The sequence below is a fragment of the Aquarana catesbeiana genome, linkage group LG05 (assembly GCF_042186555.1).
Source record: "Aquarana catesbeiana isolate 2022-GZ linkage group LG05, ASM4218655v1, whole genome shotgun sequence".
NCBI lineage: Eukaryota > Metazoa > Chordata > Amphibia > Anura > Ranidae > Aquarana > Aquarana catesbeiana.
In genome coordinates, this window is record NC_133328.1 from 174389002 (window position 1) to 174412902 (window position 23901).

Here is a 23901-nt window from a genome sequence, read left to right on the forward strand (position 1 = left end):
ATCACGAGTCATGAGACCAGGCAACGTTTTTCCAATCTTCTATTGTCCAATTTTGGTGATCTTGTGCAAATTGTAGCCTCAGTTTGCTGTTCTTAGCTGACAGAAATGGCACCCGGTGTGGTCTTTTGCTGCTGTAGCCCATCTACTTCAAGGTTCAATGTGTTGTGCGTTCAGAGATGGTATTCTGCACACCTTGGTTGTAGCAAGTTACTGTTGCCTTTCTATCATCTCGAACTAGTCTGCTTATTCTCCTCTGGCCTCTGACATCAACAAGCCATTTTCGTCCACACAACTACCGCTCACTGGATATTTTCTCTTTTTCGGACCATTCTCTGTAAACCTTTGAGATGGTTGTGTTTGAAAATCCCAGTAGATCAGCAATTTTTGAAATACTCAGACCAGCCTGCCACATTCAAAGTCGCTTAAATCCCCCTTCTTCCCCATTCTGATGCTCGGTTTGAACTTCAGCAAATCGTCTTCACCGCATCTAGATGTCTAAATGCATTGAGTTGCTGCCTTGCAAATGGCTGATTAGCAGTTTATGTTACCAAGCAATTGAACAGCGGGCTAAAGTCTGCTGTCGGCTGATACCATTCAGTTGGTCCAGGCTCTGGATCGATTCCAATTTTACAGTCGTGAGCCACCATGATACCTGGAGCAGCAGCTGGCTCAGCCTCTTAGCGCCGCTGAGAGCATAAGCCAGCCATTTCCATCCCCTCCACAGCCCAGTGCTCTAGTGACACTCTCTGCTCAGAGTGGTAGGGAGAACTAAGTGATCAGCGATATTTGATCGCTCATTTCTCAATGCAGAGGCGGCAGGCGACAGATGCAGCATCGGACCGATGCTTCATTTACCTTGGTGATTATAGATTTTATTTTTTTTTTATTTGCATAAACCAGTACATTTCTTTTAATAGATTAATTTTATTAGTTAACAAAATGAGTAAAAAAATAAAAAGGAAATGAACAGAAGAGAAATCCCCATCAAATCAAATCATTATTTGGTGTGATCACCCTTTGCCTTTAAAACAACATCAATTCTTCTAGGTAGACTAACATCTTGGAGAACTAACTACAGATCTTCTGTGGATGTAGGCAGCCTCAGATCCTTCTGTCGCTTCATGTAATCCCAGGCAGATTTGATGATATTGAGATTGGAGCTGGGTGTTGGAGCCAAACCATCACTTCCAGGACTCCTTGTTCTTATTTACACTGAGGATAGTTCTTCAATTGTATGTTTGGGGTCATTGTCTTGTTGCAGAATAAATTTGGGGCCAATCACATGCCTCCCTGATGGTATGGCATGATGGATAAGTATCTGCCTGTTTTTCTCAGCATTGAGGACGCCATTGACAGAATCTACAATTCCATTTGCAGAAATGCAGCCCCAAACTTGCAAGGAACCTCCACCATACTTGACTGTTGCCTGCAGACACTCATTATTGTACCAGTGAGGCCCATCATTTTTCTGCACTCCAGTTCCTATGTTTTTGTGTATAGTTGGGTCACTTAGCCTTGTTTCCATGTCAGAGGTATGGCTTTTTGGCTTCAATTCTTCCATGAAGACCACTCCTGGCCAGACTTCTCCAGACAGTAGATGGGTGTACCTGGGTCCCACTGGTTTCTGCCAGTGCTGATGGAACTGCTGGACATCTTCCTATGTTGAAGTGAATCTAGCATGATGTGTCTTTCATCTGCTGCATTGAGTTTTCCTTGGTCGACCCACCACTGCCTCTACAGCCCTCAACTTTGTCCAATTCTTTGTGCATCTTCAAAAGAGCTTAAACAGCACATCTTGAAACCCCAGTCTGCTTTGAAATCTTTACCTGGGAGAGACCTTGCTCATGCAGTATAATTACCTTGTGTGCTCCGTCTTGTTATGGTGTATGACCTGTGACATGAAACTGTATTTCACAACCTCACCTTAGTAGCAGAGTTTGGCTGTTCCTCACCCAGTTTCAAGCCTCCAACACAGCTGTTCCTGTTTCATTTGACTGTGTTTGAATCTACATATGAACTTCATGATCATAAGCACCGGCTTGGTATAATTGGTTCATCATACACCTGACTCTAATCCTACAAAATATCTGACTTTGTGCAAGTGTAAGAATTTAAGCTGGTTTGAAGCTAAAGGGTACTTAAATTTATCTTCTATCCACTCACTTTGCATTTTTTTGTAAACTGATGAAAATAAACAATTAAAATATATATTTCTGAAAGCATTTTTACTTTACTTTTATTTACATTTCTTTACACCTGCCTAAAACGTTTGCACCGTAATAAAAAAAAAAAAATATATATATATATATATATATATATATATATATATATATATATATATATATATATATATATATATATATATATATATATATATATTTTTTTTTTTTTTTTTTTTTTCTGTGAACAAAATATGTAATGTAGACTTTATTTTGTATTTGTTCTTTGGTTTACTGTAGGCTCTTCAGAAGACATATCAGAAGATCCTCAGAGAGAAGGAGAGTGCAGTTGAAGCTAAATATCAAGCTATGGAGAGAGCTGCTACTTTTGAACATGATAGAGATAAAGTGAAAAGACAGTTTAAGGTATAAGCCCTACCAATGAATTGCTGATGCTGACTGCACATACAAATCATTTTGTAAAAGTACAGTGCGTTGAAAAAGTATTTATACCCCTTGAAATGTTCCACATTTTGTCATGTTACAACCAAAAACTTAAATGTATTTTATTGGGATTTTATGTGATGAACCAACACAAAGTGACACATAATTGTGAAGTGGAAGGAAAATGATAAATGTTTTTTAATTTATTTTTTACAAATAAATATCTAAAAAGTGTGTTTGTATTCAGCCCCCCTGAGTCAATACTTTGTAGAACCTGCATTCACTGCAATTACAGCTGCAAGTCTTTTTGGGTATGTCTCTACCAGCTTTGCACATCATTCTTTGCAAAATAGCTCAAGCTCTGTCAGATTGGATGGAGAGCATCTGTGAACAGCAATTTTCAAGTCTTGCCACAGACTCTCATTTGGATTTAGGTCTGGACCTTGACTGGGCCATTCTAACACATGAGTGTGCTTTGATCTAAACCATTCCATTCTAGCTCTGGCTGTATGTTTAGGGTAGTTGTCCCGTTGGAAGGTGAACCCCCCCCCCCAGTCTCAAGTCTTCAGCAGACTCTCTAACAGGTTTTCTTGTTCTGCCCTGTATTTGGCTCCATCTATCTTCCCATCAACTCTGACCTGCTTCCCTGTCCCTGCTGAAGAAAAGCATCCCCACAACATGATGCTGCCACCACCATGTTTCACGGTGAGGATGATGTGTTCAGGGTGATGTGCAGTGTTAGTTTTCCGCCACACATAGCATTTTGCTTTTAGGCCAAAAAGTTCAATTTTGGTCTTATCTGACCAGAGCACCTTCTTTCACAGGTTTGCTGTGTCCCCCACATGGCTTCTTGCAAACTGCAAACAGGACTTATTATGGCTTTCTTTCAGCAATGACTTTCTTCTTGCCACTCTTCTATAAAGGCCAGATTTGTGGAGTGCACGACTAATAGATGTCCTGTGGACAGATTCTCCCACCTGAGCTGTGGATCTCTGCAGCTCCTCCAGAGTTACCATGGGCCCCTTGGCTGCTTCTCTGATTAATGCTCTCATTGCCTGCCAGTTTAGGTGGACGACCATGTCTTGGTAGGTTTGCAGTTGTGGCATACTCCTTTTTTTTTTTTTTTTCAATTTTCGGATAATGGATTGAACAGTGCTCCATGAGATGTTCAAAGCTTAGGATATTTTTTTATAACCTAATCCTGCTTTAAACTTCTCCACAACTTTTATCCCTGACCTGTCTGGTGTGTTCCTTGGCCTTCATGATGCTGTTTGTTCACTAAGGTTCTCTAACAAACCTTTGAGGGCTTCACAGAACATCTGTATTTATACTGAAAGTAAATTGCACACAGGTGGACTCTATTTACTAATTAGGTGACTTCTGAAGGCAGTGGGTTCCACAAGATTTTAGTTGGGGGTATCAGAGTAAAGGGGGCTGAATACAAAAGCATGGCACACTTTTAACATATTTATTTGTAATAAAATTTGAAAAACATTTATCATTTTCTTTCCATTTCACAATTATGTGCCACTTTGTGTTGGTCTAGCACACAAAATCTCAATGAAATACATTTACCTTTTTGGTTGTAACATGACAAAATGTGGAAAATGTCAAGGGGAGTGAATACTTTTTCAAGTCACTGTAACTGGCTACATTTTATCGGTGATATATGCTTACAGGTTAAAGCTATTTGTGAAAAAAAATAATCCCTTAGGAAAAATTCTTTAGAGAACCTGATTAATGGAAATATAAGAACCGTCATGCCGACTTTATCTTTTTTTAAGGATGAGGGATCTAGGGTGGTCATCCTTATTCTGGTTTACTGTCTAGTTATTTATTGACCTGGGACAAATATGCAGGGCAGGAGATCAGGTTAAGGTTAGTGATTTACTATATAAGATGAGGGTGACTTCCTGAGAGCCTGCCTCTATCAAAAGAAGTCAAAAGTGTCTGATCCCATTTTTTTTAAAATAATTTAAATATGCCTAAGGCTGCCCAAAGATAAGGTGCGAACCCATCCCCTTCAGGGCAGCAAAGCTTCTGAATGTTCTATAAACTGGTAGAGCCACTTCTTCTGTAAGGCTATATCTCTGAAATAGGTGTGGGGAAGAAGACAAGCACCACAGGCCAAAACAGCTTATCTCGGTGAACAACTGTAATGTTCAGGGCAGGTTTTCTAAAGCTTGCCATACACAAATGGATTTCTAACAGCATCTAATAGATTACTTTACCCACGTTAACAGTGCAGATGACTGTCATGGTGCACGTTGCCACCAATGACAAAGTCAGAGGAAGATGGAGTGTCCTAAACAAACAATTTTAGGGACTTAGGAGCTAAATTGAGGAAAAGAACCTCCAAGGTAGTATTCTCAGAAATACTGCCTGTACCTCGAGCCACACCAGAAAGGCAGAGGGAGATTAGGGAAGTAACACCAGTGGCTGAGGAGCTGGTGTAGAAAGGGGGGTTTGGGTTCCTGGAGAACTGGGCTGACTTCACAATTTAGAAAACAGCGATCACAGGTCAATTAGTTTTAGTATAAATCGCACAAATATGAAACATAAGAGGAATACAAAGACACCTGAATTTCAAAAGAGCTTCCCTAAATTACAGTCCTTGCTAGAAGATACTAATTGGAATAAAATCTTAGGAACAAAGGACACGGAGGCAAAAAGGGTATGCTTTAAGAGCATATTAAATAAGGACATTAGCCAGTGCATCCCAATGGGAATATTTTTTTAAAAGATCTAATAAAAGACCTGGGTGGCTTAACTCCAACATGCATAAAAAAGCAAAGGCGAAGGCCTTCAAAAAAATAGAAGGCTGAGGGATCATCATCAGCATTCCAACTTTACAAAGAATACAACAAGAAATGTAAGGGTGCATTCAGGGCAGCTAAAATAGAGCACGAAAGGCACATAGCGGAAGAGAGTAAAAAAAAAGAAACTCTTTAAGCACATATATAGTAAGAAAGGGAGGTCAGATCACATTGGTCCCATAAAGAATTATGAAGGGAATCTGGTTACTAAGGATGGAGACACGGCGAAGGTATTGAATGTATTCTTCTCCTCAGTCTTCACAGGGAAATCGGGGGGCTTCAGTAACCAAAACTGCAATGTTTATCCTCATGACGCGTCGCCCTCATGGCTAACAGAGGACAGAATTAGAAATAGACTTGAAAAACCTAACACTAATAAGTCACTGGGACCAGATGGCTTGTCCCCTTCCTGACCAGAGCACTTTTTACAATTTGGCACTGCTAATTGCGCAGTCATGCAATGCTGTACTCAAACGAAATTTGCGTCCTTTTGTTCCCACAAATAAAGCTTATTTTTTATGGTATTTGATCACCTCTGCGGTTTTTATTTTTTGCGCTATAAATGGAAAAAGACCGAAAATTTTGAAAAAAATGATATTTTCTACTTTTTGTTATAAAAAAAAATCCAATAAACTCAATTTTAGTCATACATTTAGTCCAAAATGTATTCAGCCACATGTCTTTGGTAAAAAAAAATGTCAATAAGCGTATATTTATTGGTTTGCGCAAAAGTTATAGTGTCTACACACTAGGGTACATTTTCTGGAATTTACACAGCTTTTAGTTTATGACAGCCTCATTTCATTTCATCTCATTTCTTGAGGTGCTAAAATGGCAGGGCAGTACAAAACCCCCCCAAATGACCCCATTTTGGAAAGTAGACACCGCAAGGAAATTGCTGAGAGGCATGTTGAGCCCATTGAATATTAATTTTTTTTGTCCCAAGTGATTGAATAATGACAAAAAAAAAAAAAATTTACAAAAAGTTGTCACTAAATGATATATTGCTCAAATATGCCATGGGCATATGTGGAATTACACCCCAAAATACATTCTGCTGCTTCTCCTGAGTATGGGAATACCACATGTGTGGGACTTTTTGGGAGCCTAACTGCGTACGGGGCCCCGAAAACCAACCACCGCCTTCAGGATTTCTAAGGGCGTAAATTTTTGATTTACGCAGCGATTTTACACATTTTTTTGGGAAAAAAACACACTTTTTTTAATTTTAATGCACTAAAACACACTATATTGCCCAAATGTTTGATGAAATAAAAAAGATGATCTTAGGCCGAGTACATGGATACCAGACACGACATGCTTTAAAATTGTGCACAAACGTGCAGTGGCGACAAACTACATACATTTTTAAAAGCCTTTAAAAGCCTTTACAGGTTACCACTTTAGATTTACAGAGGAGGTCTACTGCTAAAATTACTTCCCTTGATCTGACCTTCGCGGTGATACCTCACATGCATGGTGCAATTGCTGTTTACAGGGATATACAATGTAATATTAACATAAAATCACACACATAGGTTGGACTTGATGGACTTTTTTCAACCTCGCCAACTATGTAACTATGAATACCCCATGATGGGCTATTGTATTGTGACAGCCGGTGTCAGAGGCAGTCTGAATATCTGAACAGTGACTGCAACTGATTGGCTCCAGTCACTGTTCGGTTGACATTTTTCTAACAGGCTCCTTCGACAAAAAGTTAAAACCACTCGACTCGAAAATCGACTTTTGCTAAACACTGTTTGAATTTCAGCCAAACCAGGAGGCATTAACTAGAATTTGAGTAGTGTATGGCCAGCTTAAAACTTGGTACACACTATAAGAAAATCGGCAAACAATCATCCAGTTTTCCTCAATGTTTCACAGAAAGTCGAACTCGAGGATGGTACTAATTGTACAAAAATTCTCAAACGACAAAGGTTTGTTTTTTTTGTTTGACATAAAAACGTTGTAGCGTAGATTATTGATGTTTATTGTTTCTGATCATGCGCAGTCTTTCGTATCTGATTTTTCTTGTGCAAAAACAGTAGAAATTAAACGTAAATCATTAGTTCTGTTCACGTATGAAAAAAATTTGGAGTTCGTCCCTTCCGAAAAAGTCAGCCTGTCACCATAGGGTCTCTCAATCCAGCCGAAACAGCTGTTCACCCAGAGTGTTTAGTGACCCCATGTCCAAGTCCAAACGGCAAGATAATACAAGTGAGTAACTTATTTCTGTGAACTTACATTGACTTTCTTCAATGATCTTCTTCCTAATCAATCTTCTTGATTCGAGAGTATAAGGCTTTTAATGCGTTAAGGAAAGGACCCGTAAAGCCATAAGGGGAAAGGGTCAATCTTCTTGATTCTCTTTCTGTGATACTCGCAGCTCCTGGTTGCACAATGGCTGCCCTGCCCATAGGGGATTGTACAGGTAATGCCAGTACAGGTCAGGTAGCCTGGTGCTAGCCGGGCACAAACTTTTCCTGATCGACACTTTGTAACTTGAATCTTCAGGGGAATTGCAAAAAGATAATACATTTTCTCTCCGAGGTCAAGTGCAATGTTAACCCCGAATTCCGATCAGACCCATTTATCAATTGTCCTTTTGTGTTTAGTAAGCTTTTGTTGAATTCATTTGTAGCTTTGTGAATAATAATTAACTTTTTCCAAAAGATCTTTAGAGAAACGAAGGAAAAAGAGATCCAGGATTTACTTAGAGCCAAGCGAGACCTTGAAACCAAACTTCAGAGACTACAAGCTCAGGGAATACAGGTGTTCGATCCAGGAGAGTCCGATTCCGATGACAATGACACAGATGTGACAGGTAACTTTAATGGAAGAAGATTAGAATTCCAAAATATAAGGAAACACCTTTGAATACAGATATGCCCACGCAGTTGTGTTAGGTGTTGTACAGATATGGGAACGCTGCACAATCTATTGTTTGGTTCCCTTTCACACTGCTCCATTGAAAAAAACACAGAAAAAATTCATATGTGTTTTTGGTGCGTTTCTGGTTACCTTTCACCGATCATGCACCTATGAAACATAGAAATGTGATTAAAAAAACGCATGAAAAAGGCAATCTTGCTGCGTTTTGGATGTGTTTTTTATTTATTTCAATGGGAGGTGCATTTTTTGTGCGCTCTTTAAGCATGTACCAAAAATGCAGTATACAGGACTTTTAAAAACGCACCACACTCGCAGCGCTTTGGTGTGAGGAGTTTCATAGGGTTAATAGCCCATTCACACAAGATGCAGTTAGATGCATTTTTGACTGTATTCCAACTGCATAGACAGTCCAAAATGCAGGTTATTCTGTGGGCAGAGTTCACACCTTTACAGTGCACTACAGTGGAGAAAAAAGTACAGCAAGCTGCATTTTTTTGAACCACAAATGTGAAAATAAACTTGCACAAGCGCATGTAAATGTAGATAAACACACCGCAATGCATTGCAGTGCAAATAAGCACCCAAAGTAAGAAAGAGTGAAGTGACGCACAGTTTCTGGTATGAATGGGCCCTTAAAGAGGAAGTAAAACCCTGGTGATTTTTACTTCCTCTTTATTTCCCTGCAAAGGTAAATCATAATGGGCTACTTTACATCGCATAGTAGCCAATTATGTGTCACTTACCTGACACGAAGCCTGCGCTGTCGTTGTTGTCCCCACGAGCAGGGAGCTTCCATCTTTTCCCCTCTTCCTTCCGGGGCCGCGAACTCCGGCTCTGTGACTGGCTGGAGTTGCGTGACGTCACTCCCGCTCATGTGCGCGGGAGCCACCAGTCACAGCGTGACCCCTATTAGAAAGGGCACGATGTGCCCTTTCTAAAGGGTGCATGCGCCTATGACATCGCCGCTCGTCATTTTAGTAAATATCTCCTTAATCGTGCAGTTTTAAGAGATATTTCAAGCACCTACAGGTAAGCCTTAATATAGGCTTACCTGTAAGTAAAAGTGGTTGTACTTGGTGTACAACCACTTTAAAGGGATACATTTTCCATGCATTTGTATTTCGCTTTTAAAAAAATCAAGAGCGCATCAAAAACTGATCAGTGTGAAAGGGCCCTTATAAGGAAATAAGTGTTAGACAAATGCTAAATTCTACATTTATTTAAAGGGTTAGTTCATCTTTACCAAAAAACTGTCTATACAGATAAGGGGCATGTGTAGACAAAAACAAACTTCAGCTTTGACTAAAGTTGAATAATACCCTCCCTATAGGGAGCCTGAAGCCTGACCTGAAAACTCCCAGGATGTTGCTAAACAAAGCTCCACTAATTACTCTTCACCATCACAGGAGTGAGCTTTTTCTCTGATTCAAATCCCTCACGTGCATGTTTTTCTCTCCTGATGCAGTAACTCTGAGCTCGGGGTTTGAGAGCTCACTCCTGTGATGGTGGAGGTGAACAATATCGGCTAGCCTCGCTTATCAACATCCTAGCAATGTCCAGGGAGTTTTCCAGTCAGGCTTCATGAGGTATGAAAATGGCCTACACCTATAACAAGGGCATTATTCAATTTTAGTTAGAGCTGCACATTCTGTTTTTATCTACAGATGCCCCTTATCTGCATAGGCAGTTTTTAGGTAAAGGTGAACTAACCCTTTAGGCTAGGTTCACACATGTCCAGTGCGAATTTCCCCTCCGTTTCCACGGCGAATTTCATAAGCAGCTGCTGAGCGGTTCAGTTGCAAATTGGGATGCAGTTCAGGTGGGAATTTTTGGAGCCGGTGACCACCGACATCTTTAACCCTAGCTTGTTGTTAAGGAACGGGCCTGGAAGCCGACTGACATTTTCTTAACAACGGATGACTCATCAGCTGTTAACGAGATTCCCCGCTGACAGCTAAATGGAAAAAAAAACAAAAAACATTGCCAGCAATAAAAAAAATGTAAAAAACCAGCGTGCGGTCCCCCCCAAATTTCATACCAGACTCTTCTCTCTAAAGCATGCTGCCTGAAATGCTAGGAAAGAGGGGGATACTGTTTTTTGGGTTTTTTTTGGATCGACTACTTGTTCAAAACTCATTAGGATGTGCAATTCAGATGCATTCCCATAGAAGGCAATAGCCTTAAATTCACATCTGAACCGCACCGCAGTGCGCAAAGAACGCACAACACTCTTTTCAGATTTGCAGTAAATTCGCACTGCCTCTGCATTGCACATATGTGAACTGGCTCTATAGAAAGCCGGTTTAATTCATGTCATGCGAATCAGATGCGATTCAAAACACATTCAATTTGCATATATGTGAACCAAGCCTTAAGGTTTTTTTTTTTCATATACAGAAATGCTATTTTAAAATTCCTCTAAAGAAAAAGGTAATTGTATATCTTTTGTGTTAAGTTCCTGGCACACAGTGTGACTATTGGACAAGTGGAGCCTTAGGAAGTGAGCCCTCCATGGGCAGCATGATGCAGCTTCAGCAGTCTTTTCGGGGACCAGAATTTGCTCATAGTTCTATTGATGTTGAAGGACCATTTGCTAATGTAAACAGAGGTAAGCTTGTGCCCATTGTACCTGGAGACTACATACATTGTGGCAGATTTTTCAAATGTGTCTTGTATGTTGCTTATGGCTTCATTATTAAGTTTAAAATTAATAATTCACAACATTACATTCCAGTGCAAGTATTAAGAACTAATATTTAAAGGTTGAGTCCACCTAAAACCTAAAAAATTATATTTTAGTGGGTATGTGTGGGCAAGATAGCAAGAATTCTATTCGGCACATCTTTCCATTACATGCCACATGTTGTTCCTTTAAAACTGCTGTGATTAATAAAATATACCTGATGATCCTGCCAGAAATATAATCTACTCCCAATTTCCTGCAATGACCTGGAAACGCTCCCACTTCGCATATCCTGAGCAGCATTGTCACAGCCCTTCCAGAGTTTTCCTCTGCTGGACTACAGACTTATGTGCTGTCAACATCTGCTCCTTGTTTGTGAGAGTGATCACTCTCCCCTCCTGTGCCAACTGCCTGCTGTTTCACTGCCACTCCTGCTATTCTACACTGCAGTGCATCTACAGCAGGGGTGTACAAACTTTTTTCAAAGAGGGCCAGATTTCATGAAGTGAACATGGCTGAGGGCCGACCATTTTGCCTGACGTTCGTCGAACCATTAAAATGAAATGCAAGTTAAATATTTTATGCAAACTTTATTGCAAACTGCATACTTTTCATTTCGCTACAAGGATAACAAATCTAAATAGGTGTTAAATCACTCTGCCTTTCATATCTGAAGGCCAGATGAAAACAAATCCAGGAAGCTGAAATATATGTCAGGAACATTGTAAAGTACATTACATATTATAATAAAGGTTGTCAACTTTTAAGTTAAAAAAAAATTTGAACAGGAACATAACACCAAGTATACATCTTGTGTCCAAATATATTCATAACTGATTTAGACCAACTAAAATTAACTGAGATTGTACAATATATTCATCTCAATTGAAAAAGAAAAATTGCCTGCACTAATGTGAAGGGTGAAACTGGGATCTGGACTGCAGAACATAGGCTAGGTCTGGGTCAAAGGAAGTGGTTTTGATGCGCAAAATGTCCCGCAGGTGAGAGTCACTTAGTCTTGTCCTCACGCGGTTCTTGTTAAAGTTCATAGCAGAGAATGTCTTCTCACACATATATGTTGAGCCAAACAAGCTCAGCATTTTCTTAGCCAATGTTCGAATCTCTTGAAACCGGCTCTTATCCAGTTGGCGGTAAAAGTTCACAAGAGAGAGCTGTTGGTGACGACTGCGTAACTCACTGTCACAATGCAGCTCAATGACCTCGAGCTGCAGCTGATCTGGAGCATTATCGGGGTCAACAGAGAATGGAGAGGAGAAAAGGCTTATCTCATTTTCAATAGCTGCAAAATCCTGAAAGCGCCGTTTAAACTCCCCAGCCAGAGATGTGATGTCTGCTGCATACTTGCTCATTTGTGTACAGATATTGTCCTGTGGAAAACTGTTCATTATTTCCTGCAACGCTGAAAAATGGATAGTGTTGGGCTGTGTTTGTGACAACTGCCTTATGAAAAGTTGCAGCTTTGTTCCAAAGGCTTTGAGGTGTGAATAAAGCTGGTTCACCGCTGCATCTTTCCCCTGAAGACTTGTGTTCAGTACATTCAGATGCTTTGTTATGTCAACTAGAAACCCCAAATCAGCCAGCCAAATAGGATCAGATAGTTCTCGCATCGGTTGTCCCTTTGTTTCCAAGAATTCTCTGATTTCCTTTCTCAGAGTGTAGAAACGCTGCAGTGCAGACCCCCGACTGAGCCATCTTACATCGTTGTGATATACAACATCTTCATATTCAGCCTGGATGTCCAGTAGAAAGTGTTTAAACTGGCGGTGGCACAGGGCTTTAGAGCGAATAAAATTAATAGTCTTCAGCACCGGTTTCATAACATGGTCATATTTGAGATGTTTGGCGCAGAGAACTTGTTGATGAATGATACAATGGAGTTTAATAGCTTTGCCTCCTTCTTCGATCACCTTGTTACAGATTAGGGTTGCTAATCCACTTCGTTCACCAGCCATGGCAGGTGCCCCATCAGTAATAATCCCAGTAAGTTTGTTCCAAGGCAGTTTCATGTCGTCTATGGCAGAACTAACAGAAACAAATAAATCTTTTCCTCTTGTTTGGTCCGTAAGGCTCTGGAGGTCAAGTAGCTCTTCAGTCACATTCATTTCATCGTCCACCCCTCTCATAAAAATCAGCAACTGAGCCGTGTCAGAAAGGTCTGTGCTTTCATCACAGGCTATTGAAAAGAAGTCAAAATCCACTCCTTTTGATGTCAACTGTCTCTTAATATCTGATGAAATCTCTTCAATTCTCCGTGCTACAGTGTTATGAGCCAGGCAAATGTTGGCAAACTCTTGCTTCTTCTCTGGACAGATATTCTCAACCATTTTCATAACGCATTCTTTGATAAAGTCACCATCAGCAAAAGATTTGCAATTTTTAGCAATTAACGTTGCCACCTCATAGCTTGCCTTTGTGGCATTTTCATTTGACTCACGGGCTCTTGTGAAAAATCGCTGTTGCGACATTAAAACAGCTTCAAGTTGCTTCAACTTTTCACTGCGGTCGTGCCCTGTTAGCTTGTCGTATGTGCTATGTCGCGACTGGTAGTGTCTCTTGACATTAAATTCTTTATAAACAGCCACAGTCTCTTGGCATATCAGACAAACACAGTGATTCCGTATTTCAGTGAAGAAATATTCCATTTTCCACCTGTCCTTGAAGCGGCGGCCCTCACTGTCAACTTTCCTTCTCTTGTTTACAGTCGCCATTTGAGAAATTGCCAGAGGTTTTGGTCTAAGTGTGTTCGTCCGATACACTAATACACTGCCCACCAAGTATTCTCCTACCTTTTGTGGCTGTGTGTGGTGAAGAGTCTGAGGATGAGTTATTTGGATATATATCCTCTGAGAAATCTGGCCTTTATCACTTTTGCGGCCCCCAGGCTCCGATCAGGGCAAGGATGAGCAATTTTTTTTTTTGGTCTCTCTGGGCCCTTGTAATTTTCCCTTATCTCTTCTGTGGCCCCAGGCTCCGATCAGGGCAAGGATGAGCTTTTTTTTTAATATTTTTCTCTGGCCCCCACAAGGATGAGCTTTTTTTTAATATTTTTCTCTGGCCCCCACAAGGATGAGCTGTTTGTTTAAATTTTTCTCAGGCACCCACAAGGATGAGCTGTTTTTTTAAATTTTTCTCAGGCCCCCACAAGGATGTGCTGTTTTTTATATTTTTCTCTAGACCCCCACAAGGATGAGCTCGTTTTTTATATTTTTCTGTGGCCCCCCACAAGGATGAGCTCGTTTTTTTAAAAATATATTATAAATACTCTCCTAAATAGCTTTAAACGGTACTGTACTTCTCTAATCCCCTGAGAAATCCCTGAGCGCCTCTCACTGACAGGGGTGACGTCGGGCGTGTTCACAGGTCAGTGTGCCCGAGCCCGCTAGGATGCTGACAGCGCGCGGCGCCGCAGCCAATCACCGCTGCCAATTACCGCCGCCAATCACAGGCACTGAGTCACTGAGAGCTCTGCAGCTGTGGAAATGACTTAGTGTCTGTTATTGGCCGCGGCGCGCTGTCATCTTCCCGGCCAGCAACACACCCCAGCTTATGCGGCAATCATGATTTCTCAGTCAGGGGATAAGAAAACATTAAAAAACCGGGCTCATCCATAGCCTGTGGGGGCCACAATAGTGATAGAGGCAATTTGCAAGTGGGGGCTGCATAACACCGGGTCGCGGGCCGCAAATGGCCCGCGGGCCGGACTTTGGACATGCCTGATCTACAGTGTGTATTTTTAAAGAGGTCGACAATATTGAATTTTTTCCCCAGAAGAAATGTTAACGAAAGCTTTTTTTTATATTTTGTTTTTTGTGGAGTTTTTTTGTTCCCTTTAGAGAATGCGATTTATTTAACATAACTTGTGAATTGCTAACTGAATTGTCCTGTTTTTCTTCAAGTTAATTAGAATTCTGCCAAATTTTGCTAGATTTTTAAATTTTTTTTTATTCAGGTTTTATTTTAATAACAAATAGACAAAAAGAAAATGCAAAAAAAGGAAGAGAAAAAAACAAACAAATAACAGCATCAATACATTTAGTTCACTACCATCAAGTTTTTCCAATTTGTGCAAAGATATTCAGAAATATCCAAAAATATTCTGAAAAATATTCCAGAGCAACTGAGATGTTATATTAATAATATATGGGAATTTTCTGTGACAGGCCATCCCAATCTACTAAGGGCATACCCAACCTTAAAGTGATACTAAACACACACGGTTTAATTTACATTGCCCCTTCTAGTTCTGTATGTGGATGATAGCACTGTCATTATTTTAATGAAAAAAAAAAAACATCGGGAGTTTGGACATCGCATTGCTGAAGGAGAGCACACCCAGAGGTAAATTTGCCATAATGAGCAAATATGCTGTGCATATCATTCATTATGGCAAATTCTGGCTGGGCCATCCCACCGGCATAATTTCGCTTTAAGATGTCACTAAACCCATAAAATACTATCAATAAATAGTGTATTACATGCTGTTCATACTCACCCAGTCACTATGAGATTTTGTTTCCTGTATTCTGAAAAAATCCTGGTAGATTCTGCTGCTATCTCTACTTTCTGATCATGTCCCCAAGTCAGCTAGGGATTTTGCAGCTGCACATGCTCAGTTTTCAGTGAATTTCAGTTCTGAGCATTTCCTCCCTATTACATCTGAGCAGCCCATGTGACTATAGAGTCACACATGTGGGCGTATACACAGTGGTAAATAACAGCCCACTTTCTCCCTCCTCCTCCATGCCCACTATAAAGCTAAACACAATGGGGGGCGGGATATTACATATAGATTACTGGTGGCTTCACCTCCCTCTTATTCTAAGACACAGGCTGGAGGGGCATGATCCAGCTTGCGACTGGCAGAAATCGGCCCACACCATGTTATTTTCACAAAATAATAAGGATTTGATTTCAAATATATATTTGTATGTCAATTTAAAACAGTTTATTGATATATTTTTTTTTTACTCTGTATTCCAAAGACAGTTTTTTATTATTTTTTTTATTCTGAACATGTGACCAGCAGCACAGGACTAGAAGCTCCACCTGCTTATGTTTCCAAGCAGACAGGCTGGGAAAGATCTGGGTAATGTGACAGCTGTATATTGATTAGGATTAAGGTACTTGGAATTTTTTTTCATTAAAATAATTACATTGCCATCATCCATATACAGAAATCGAAGGGACAATGTAAATTAATCAATGTGTGTTTAATATAACTTTAAGTCCAAATCTGTGCTTCTCAATATGTTTTGCCTAACTCTTTCTAAGCTTTCTTTTTTTTCAGAAGTAATGTGACACCCTGGGTTATCTTCTGTGGTTCAGCGCCACTTTTTGCATCAATACACTGTGAATTATGTGGTACTGTGGTGATGCTCCTTCAGCACCCTGAGCTGCCTTTTTATTTTATACACTGGCTTAGGGATCATTTTATTAAAAAATAACTGGAGTTGGGCTTTATAGTGTATTTAAGCCCATTATTTATTTAGTTAGTAAGTTAGTCAGTTCATTTTAGATAGAATGGGGAAAGCTTGGAACCCCTGCCAGGTTTTGCTGCTATCTGGAGTTCAATTAGAGAGGTGTCCACTCACCGAGGACAACCTTTACCGGACAGGCAGTGAGGGAAACTACAACGGGAAGCAGGCTGTAATAAAAAGCTGACAAGGGTTCTAACATTCCCCTACTTCATTTTAAAAAATGTACTCCTGTTTGTATTGCTGTTTCAGAGATTTCCCCTCTCTCTTTTCTTGTCCTGGGAACAACCTAGTGAAGGAATCTCTCCAACGGTGCCTCCAACTGAATTCAAAAGGAATTCTAGGTATGGATGTTTTTACATAGTTACATTTGTCCAGTTTGGGTCAATGTAACTATGCATATACCATACTTGTGAAATCCCTCTAGAACACGTTTCAAACATAAGGCCCGTGGGCCGAATCCTGCCCTCCGGGCCATTTCATGTGGCCCTTGCACCCAGGGCTTTTTTTTCAGCTCTCGTCACCTTTGTTAGCGCTCACCACCTCCAGCTCTCGCCCTTTGCTTCCCACTCACCACTGTCACTTGCAAACACAGAAGCCCTCTGTGTTTACAAAGAGAGCTTTCCTCTCAGCGGCTCTCACAGATCCCTGGCTTCCCTGCACTCATGGGACAAGGGAGATGCAGGAGCAGTGTGGGATGGGGCATCATGTGGTAAGCTACGCTGTGATCCCTATCTGTGCCTTGGTGCATAGATGCTGACCAATAAGCTGATTGTACTGCCAGGAGGTACTAGAGCCAGGCCAGGTAGGTCAGATGCCAGGAAGCTTTTGGGGGTGGGAGGGATATGTGTATAGAGGTGGGGGGAGCGATGCAGTGAGATGTGGTGGACAGCCTCTGAAAGATAGCTGAGCCCTGCACACTGTGCACAGCACACCTCTAAACCCTGCACTCTGTATGTAGCGCACCCCTCAACCCTGCAATCTGTACACAGCACACCGCTGAACTTTGCACTCTTTATGCAGCATGCACCTGAACGCTGCATTCGGTACATAGTGCACTCCTGAACTCTGCACTCGGTACATAGTGCACCCCCTGAACTCTGCACTCGGTACATAGTGCATCCCTAAACTCCACACATAACGCAGTCCTGGTATTTATTGCTTTTTTCTCACTGTTGCAGTGCAATTCGACCACACCCACAGTTTGATGTGATCCAGCGGGGGTGGGGGGGTTGTTTGAGTTTCTGCACCTATTCTCTGAGAAAAAAAACCTGGATAAATTTGTATAGTCTTAAAGATTCAACTGGCCCTTTGAGAACAACCATAGTGCTGATGCGACCCATGAAGAAATTGAGTTTGACACCCCTGCTCTAAAAGCTGGAAACCACTATATTAGACATTGCTACTTCAGTGATCTGCACTAGCTTCTGGATCCATGCCGAGTGTCTGCCCTGTAGAATTATGAACACAGGGGGTCACCTGCTCCACATTGGCCACTGTTCAGAGAATGCTTTGCATGTCCTCAGTGAATGCAAAGCATTCTCTGATTGGAGGAGGTGTGATGTCATGCCCTACACCTCAGCTAATAAGAGAATGCTTTGCATTCATTGAGAAAATAAAAAGCATTCTCTGCATGTTGCCTGTGCCGAAGGAGCAACTCCTGTATTCACAATGCTTCAGGGTAGCTGCTAGGCATGGGAGACAGAGGCTAGTGGAGATCACTGGAGTAGCGGTGCCTTCTATTGTGATTTCTAGCTTCCAGGGGGATCCCACATGTATGGTATATGCATAAGTACATTGGTCCAAGCTGTGCCAATGCAATTATGTAAATATATATATATATATATCCCTGAATTCTTATTTAAAACCTGACAGTTCCAATCCTTCTGCACTCTATCCAAACCTAATAAAAAAAGAAAAAGTTTTGCGTTTGTACACACATTGGGCATAATGTCGGTCTGGTGCGTAAACACTAACCAGTTTTATGTTCTCATATTTTGCAGATGATTGGGATGTAGCAGTAGCTAGCTTGCTACAAGTCACCCCTCTTTTCTCTCAGGCAGTGTGGAGCAACACTGTACGATGTTATCTAATCAACTCTAAGGATACTCAGCCTGAAGTAGACATTTTCCTAAGGGTAAGAATCAAACTACAGCAACTGTATACATCACTCTCTTGTTATCTAGAATGAGCACCTGTTACATCTTTTTGTGTACTTGTAGGAATACTCTCCAAAGCTGCAGAGGATGTGTGAAAGTTTGGGCTATTTCTTTCAAGTTGTCCATTTCCCTGAAGAATGTGAGAACCATTACACCGCTGTACGGAAGTGGGAAATTGAAAAGAGTTCCCTTGTCATATTTTTTATTTGTTCCTCCTTGCCAAGGTTTGTCTTTATTATGTGGATGTTTCATAGTCTGTATCTTTGTAATCTTTTCTCACCCAGAATTAGTAGCATATAGAAATTAATATCCGTTCTGTAAAGTATTAAACAGAAAACAGATATATTGAATTGAGAATGGAATCACATGTTATTGATTCATAGAATAGTCCAATAATATGTAGATCTTGCCTATTTAAATAACTTGGTGCAGAGAGCAATGCTGTGAATTTAGTCATATCATTTACATATCTTGTTTGTCTGTTTAGTGTAATTAAGAACATTAAAAACTGACTTGTAGTTGGTTGCTTACAGTTTTTGAAGTTATAACTTTTCTCTTTGCATTATACAGTAATGTTGAATAGCCCATTCCAGGCAGGTCCACCCTTGCCTGCACTACTCCTAGGTGCACTCCCAGCTTATGATTGATATATAGGGTTTAATTATTAAATGACCAGCACTTTCCAAAAATATACTTTTTTATTTATACAAATCGTTAAAAGAAGTACAGAAATATTTAAAAAGGAGCGCTGTCCTCACCCAGTCTGGTTCTTCATTTGTCTTCGGGTCCCCGGCGCTGGCATTTTAACTATGGGAAGCCAGCTGTGACACCTTGCGGATTAACAGCTGGCTTCCCCTTTTGGGTAAAGTTTCGCTTTAAGCAAGACAGACTGCTAACGTGATCACTTTTTGTCAGGAGAACAAAAAAACCCCCAAAAACCTACATTCGGGAGGTGGCAGGATCACCACCTGAACATGTAGAGGTCACTGCCCTGCTGCCCCTTTAAAAGCACTGCAGATCACTTTTCAGAGAGTGGCAGAAACTGTTGCCCATGTGCAAAAAGGCTTAACTAATAATAATTCCGAGTCAGTGCCTGCATATAAAATAATAAGCTGACCTATTCGTCACCCTCATCATTTAATTTACAGTATTACCTTTATGCACATGGGGTTTTTTGGGCCAATGGAGATCCATAAGGCACATCTTAAGCAGGATTGCAATAATAGTGTTTATTAAAAGTGAACTCAGAGCAGGTTGATGAAGGTGAATAGTATGTTTCATGATTAATTGCAGCAACATGCATTTTACAGCACCACCATAGCCACCCTATTGGTAGATATTGATTGAGCTGGATTAAAAACAGCTTGCTTCACAGATACCTGTATACTGTATACCAGCCCCGATGGACTGAATTTGAATTTATCTAATGTTTCAAAACTTTATTGCAGCTCATTGTGGGAAGACTGTAAGGAAGCATTCTTGAAGAATACTGAAGCAAAACCTTGGATTGTGTATCACAAAATAGAGGACAGCAGCAGTGATCTAGATCACATGCAGCAGTTAATAGAGCAAGACCAAAATAAATCAAACAAGGTCAAGGTAGGAACTGAGACTGGCTTTGCACACTATGGACAGATATGTGAAATTACCTTATATTTGATGGGTCTCAAGTTTTCTTTTTTTAATGCTCCAGAGAGCATAGGTGTCACAAGAACAGGGAGCAAGGAAAAATCTCCCAAATTGAGTCACATACAGAAATAACAATGTGGCATACAGGTCATCTCCTACACTAATCAAAGCTATAAAATAAAATAAAAAAGCATGTAGCTAGAATTAAAGCACAATTGTAGCTTTAAAAATGTGTATAAAGTCTGCACTAAGATCTTTTTTAAATACCTAAAACTCTAGCAGCTGTGTTTCGTATCACCCAGTGATATAGAAATATAAATCCAATAAATAAAACAGCACTTTGTGTAAAAGTAAATAAAGAATAAATTAAACAACTCTCAGGTGTGCATGTTTCATATGAAAAGAAATATATCTGTGCAAAGATAAAAATGTGCAAACATATAACAATAAATAAAATAAAAACTATGTTTTCACATTTTCTATATTTGTACAGATTTATTTTATTCGGATATGATATGTGCACAAATTAGACAGTTTCTGAGTTTCCACGTGAGATGACATGCCAAGTATTATTTGTAGACGCCCAGCAAACCTTTACCTCCCTTCAGTTTTGGTAGCGCAAGTATGTCATAGCTAATTCTAGGATGTTTCCGACCCCAGATGAAGACGGTGCAAGAGAGTTCTTTATTTTATTATTTTTATTTTTTGTTTATCATTTTTTTGCACTAAGTGCTGTTTCCATTTGTAGTTTTATTTATTAGTATTCCTACGATGATAGGGGACAAGCCAGATCAGTAAGGTCCAGACATTGGGGGGCATGGCTGATCGCAAATTTGAGAGGATTGCTTCCTCCTGCTTTTATCCTGCCAGGGAACCTGCTTATTTGGCACCCATTCTCACCGACTGTTTCTGCATGCTTTGCGACCTAGGCGGCTGCCTCGTGCATGTTTTCCTCTTTTCCCCCACCATGACCAGGTGAAACAGCAGAGCAGACCCTGCTGAACATAGCATCTAAGATGGCGCTGGCAGTGCACAGACACATGGCAGACTGCCAGCTGAAGAGAAAGCAAAAGAGGCAGCTTCCACTCGCCTAGAGAAGTTTGCCCAGTACCCCAGTCTGGTCCATGAGACAGATCTTTTATCTTTCTCAGCCCCTGAGTAAGAAGGTGCAAAACCTCAACTGAATGAACTGGACTTAGCAGTGGCCTCTCCGACAAACAGGCACGAATTGAGAGACGAACCAGCATTTACAGTAAGTAACACTACTACACTCCCTAATCCGCTCAGGGACCTCATTATTAAAGGAGAAAACTCAGAGCCCACACTGAGGGATGTGTTCACTTCAGTACAGCAGTGCAATGCCTCTCTGCATAGTCTGACCAGATCCACAGGGTCTTGTCACTTTTTTGCCATGACCTAGAGGTGTGTGAATGTTTCTCAGCCCTCGAGGGCCACATGAGTGACCTTGAAAAGACATTGTGCACCCTCTCAGGACAGACATGAAGATTGTTCTGCCTGAGCCAACACTATTCAAAAGTCAGAAAGTCCAGACCGCTGCTGGAGGGCTACAAAGTTTGCAGCATTCTTTGTCACCATAATGCTGCTGGGGACATTCTAGATATGCAGCACTTTTATTAAAAAAATAAAAATACAAATTGTCCTATATGCAGCTTCACTTCAATGGGACATTTAACAATAAAGCCACAGTTGCCTTTTAACTTTAAAGCAGTTGTAAGGGCAAATGTTTTTTTCTAAATTAAAATGGTATTGCACCAAGCGGTCCTCCACTACAAAGTGTTTTTATACTGTAAATGCCGTGTGTATGTTCCAGATCATTGACCACAGCGGGGATCCTGATGAAGGACTTTATAAGATCTATTGTCAAGTAGAAAAGGTCATAAAACAGGTATGTAGGCTCATTGGTTTTATATTGTAAAGCGCTGCGTAAACTGTTGGCGCTATATAAATCCTGAATAATAATAATAATTGGTTGTTGTGTTTTTTTCATGTTTTAATGTTTTATTGCTCTGCACCTTCTTAATAACATTCATTTTTAGTCATGAAGCCGCATGTTTCATGGCTGCACAAAACGAAAGAAAAATTTTTTAGTCTCTATATTTTATTTAGATGTTTTGATAATGAATTTGTGTGTAAAGGAAAAAACTTATTTTTTTTGTTTTTTAAGGGGTAGACCCTCTGCAAAGTTTTATTGTGGTCTGTGTCCTTGCTGGGAATATTCACCCATCTATTTGTCCTCATTGTCAATGAGGGGAAATCCAAAATTTAGAGTTGTCATGAAAGCAAGAGATGCAGAGAAATCTTCTAATGGACAAATGTTCTGGTGACAACTGTCTAAGGTGTGAATTCCTCTAAGTTTTGGGAGATTTCTTCTAACTTTTTGTTGTGTCTCCAAGACAGGAAGTAAAGGGAAGTCTCCCTAACTGAATGCATACCACAACAATTAACTTAGTAGTTTTAACCCTTACCTGCTCCATGGAAAACTAAAAAAAAAATTGGCTAAACCTATACTTTATCAAAATGAAACTCTGAAGTCAACCCACATCTCCTATCTTGGTATTTCCAACTGTACCGTGTATGGGAGTTTAGCATTTTGCGCTACCTTCCATTCATATTGACTGTAGTTTTACAATTCAAGTAGCAGATGTGACTTCTCTCTGCAGGATTTGTTGGCCGCTGAGATATCGGACCCTGAATCCAAGGATGATACAGCAATCCAGGAAGATGATGATTTTGGAGATGTCCTGTGGGATGTTCATGATGAGCAGGAGCAGATGGAGGCTTTTCAGCATGCATCTCATTCAACATGTGAGCTTGGGTTTGACAAAGTGAGTTTAGGTTGCTCAGCCTGTTTAAATCATCCAAACCTCTCTGAGGAATAAATGAGATGTCTCTTTTTGTTGCAACCAATTTTTATTTGGAGGTGTAATTTTGCATCCCACTTGCAGGAGCACTTGGTGGTGTAATTCTGCATAGTTGCTCCTCCATTTCATTATAATGAGCCTCTAAAGCTTGCCATACACGGTTATTTTTTTATTGTTCAGCCAATAAACTGAATGACAAAAATCTAGCAGATTGCTTTATCCATACAAAAAAAGTTGATGGAAGAATCCTCCCCCCACCAGGACATTGTATTCTTACATGGGTGGCCACCGCTGTCAGAATACTTTTTTTCAGTGGCTATAGTGGATTGGTTGCAGCTGCTGATCACTGAAAGATTTTCTGACATGTCCCTCCCTTCAACTTCAATTGACTTCCATTGAGCTGGGGAGCATGCCAGCATGTGTGCGTTATGTACAAGCTAACTTGTGTGAACAGTTTCAAACTTCAATCAGTGTATGTCCAGCCCAAGGGCATGTTCACACTATAGCGGTAGCCTATGCGTGTACACACGTCTAATATCTTAAAGTATAAATCAAGGCAATTTTTTTTTTGTTTTAGAAGAATAGCTAGAGATTAGAGAACTTGTCAGTTTTTTTTTTTTCTTTGTTTTTTGTTTTTTTGCTGTCCATGTCCCTGTTAGGGAGATCCATCCTCTCTATTTGTCCTGGTGACCGTGATCAATGAAAGGGAAAATAAAAGAAAACCCCAAGAGAACAGAAA

The 23901-nt window shown here is 40.4% G+C and overlaps 1 protein-coding gene across 1 annotated transcript in view; it reads left to right on the forward strand.

Annotated features, from left to right (window-relative positions):
• NPHP3 (nephrocystin 3) overlaps nucleotides 1–23901 on the forward strand; it is a 114483-nt gene that overhangs the window by 12863 nt on the left and 77719 nt on the right. Inside the window, exons 3-10 of the mRNA XM_073630357.1 lie at nucleotides 2460–2585; nucleotides 8096–8246; nucleotides 10770–10922; nucleotides 18496–18629; nucleotides 18715–18875; nucleotides 20100–20250; nucleotides 22112–22186; nucleotides 22962–23126. Of these exons, the coding sequence (XP_073486458.1) occupies nucleotides 2460–2585; nucleotides 8096–8246; nucleotides 10770–10922; nucleotides 18496–18629; nucleotides 18715–18875; nucleotides 20100–20250; nucleotides 22112–22186; nucleotides 22962–23126 (1116 nt within the window). The remainder of the gene's footprint in view (nucleotides 1–2459; nucleotides 2586–8095; nucleotides 8247–10769; nucleotides 10923–18495; nucleotides 18630–18714; nucleotides 18876–20099; nucleotides 20251–22111; nucleotides 22187–22961; nucleotides 23127–23901) is intronic.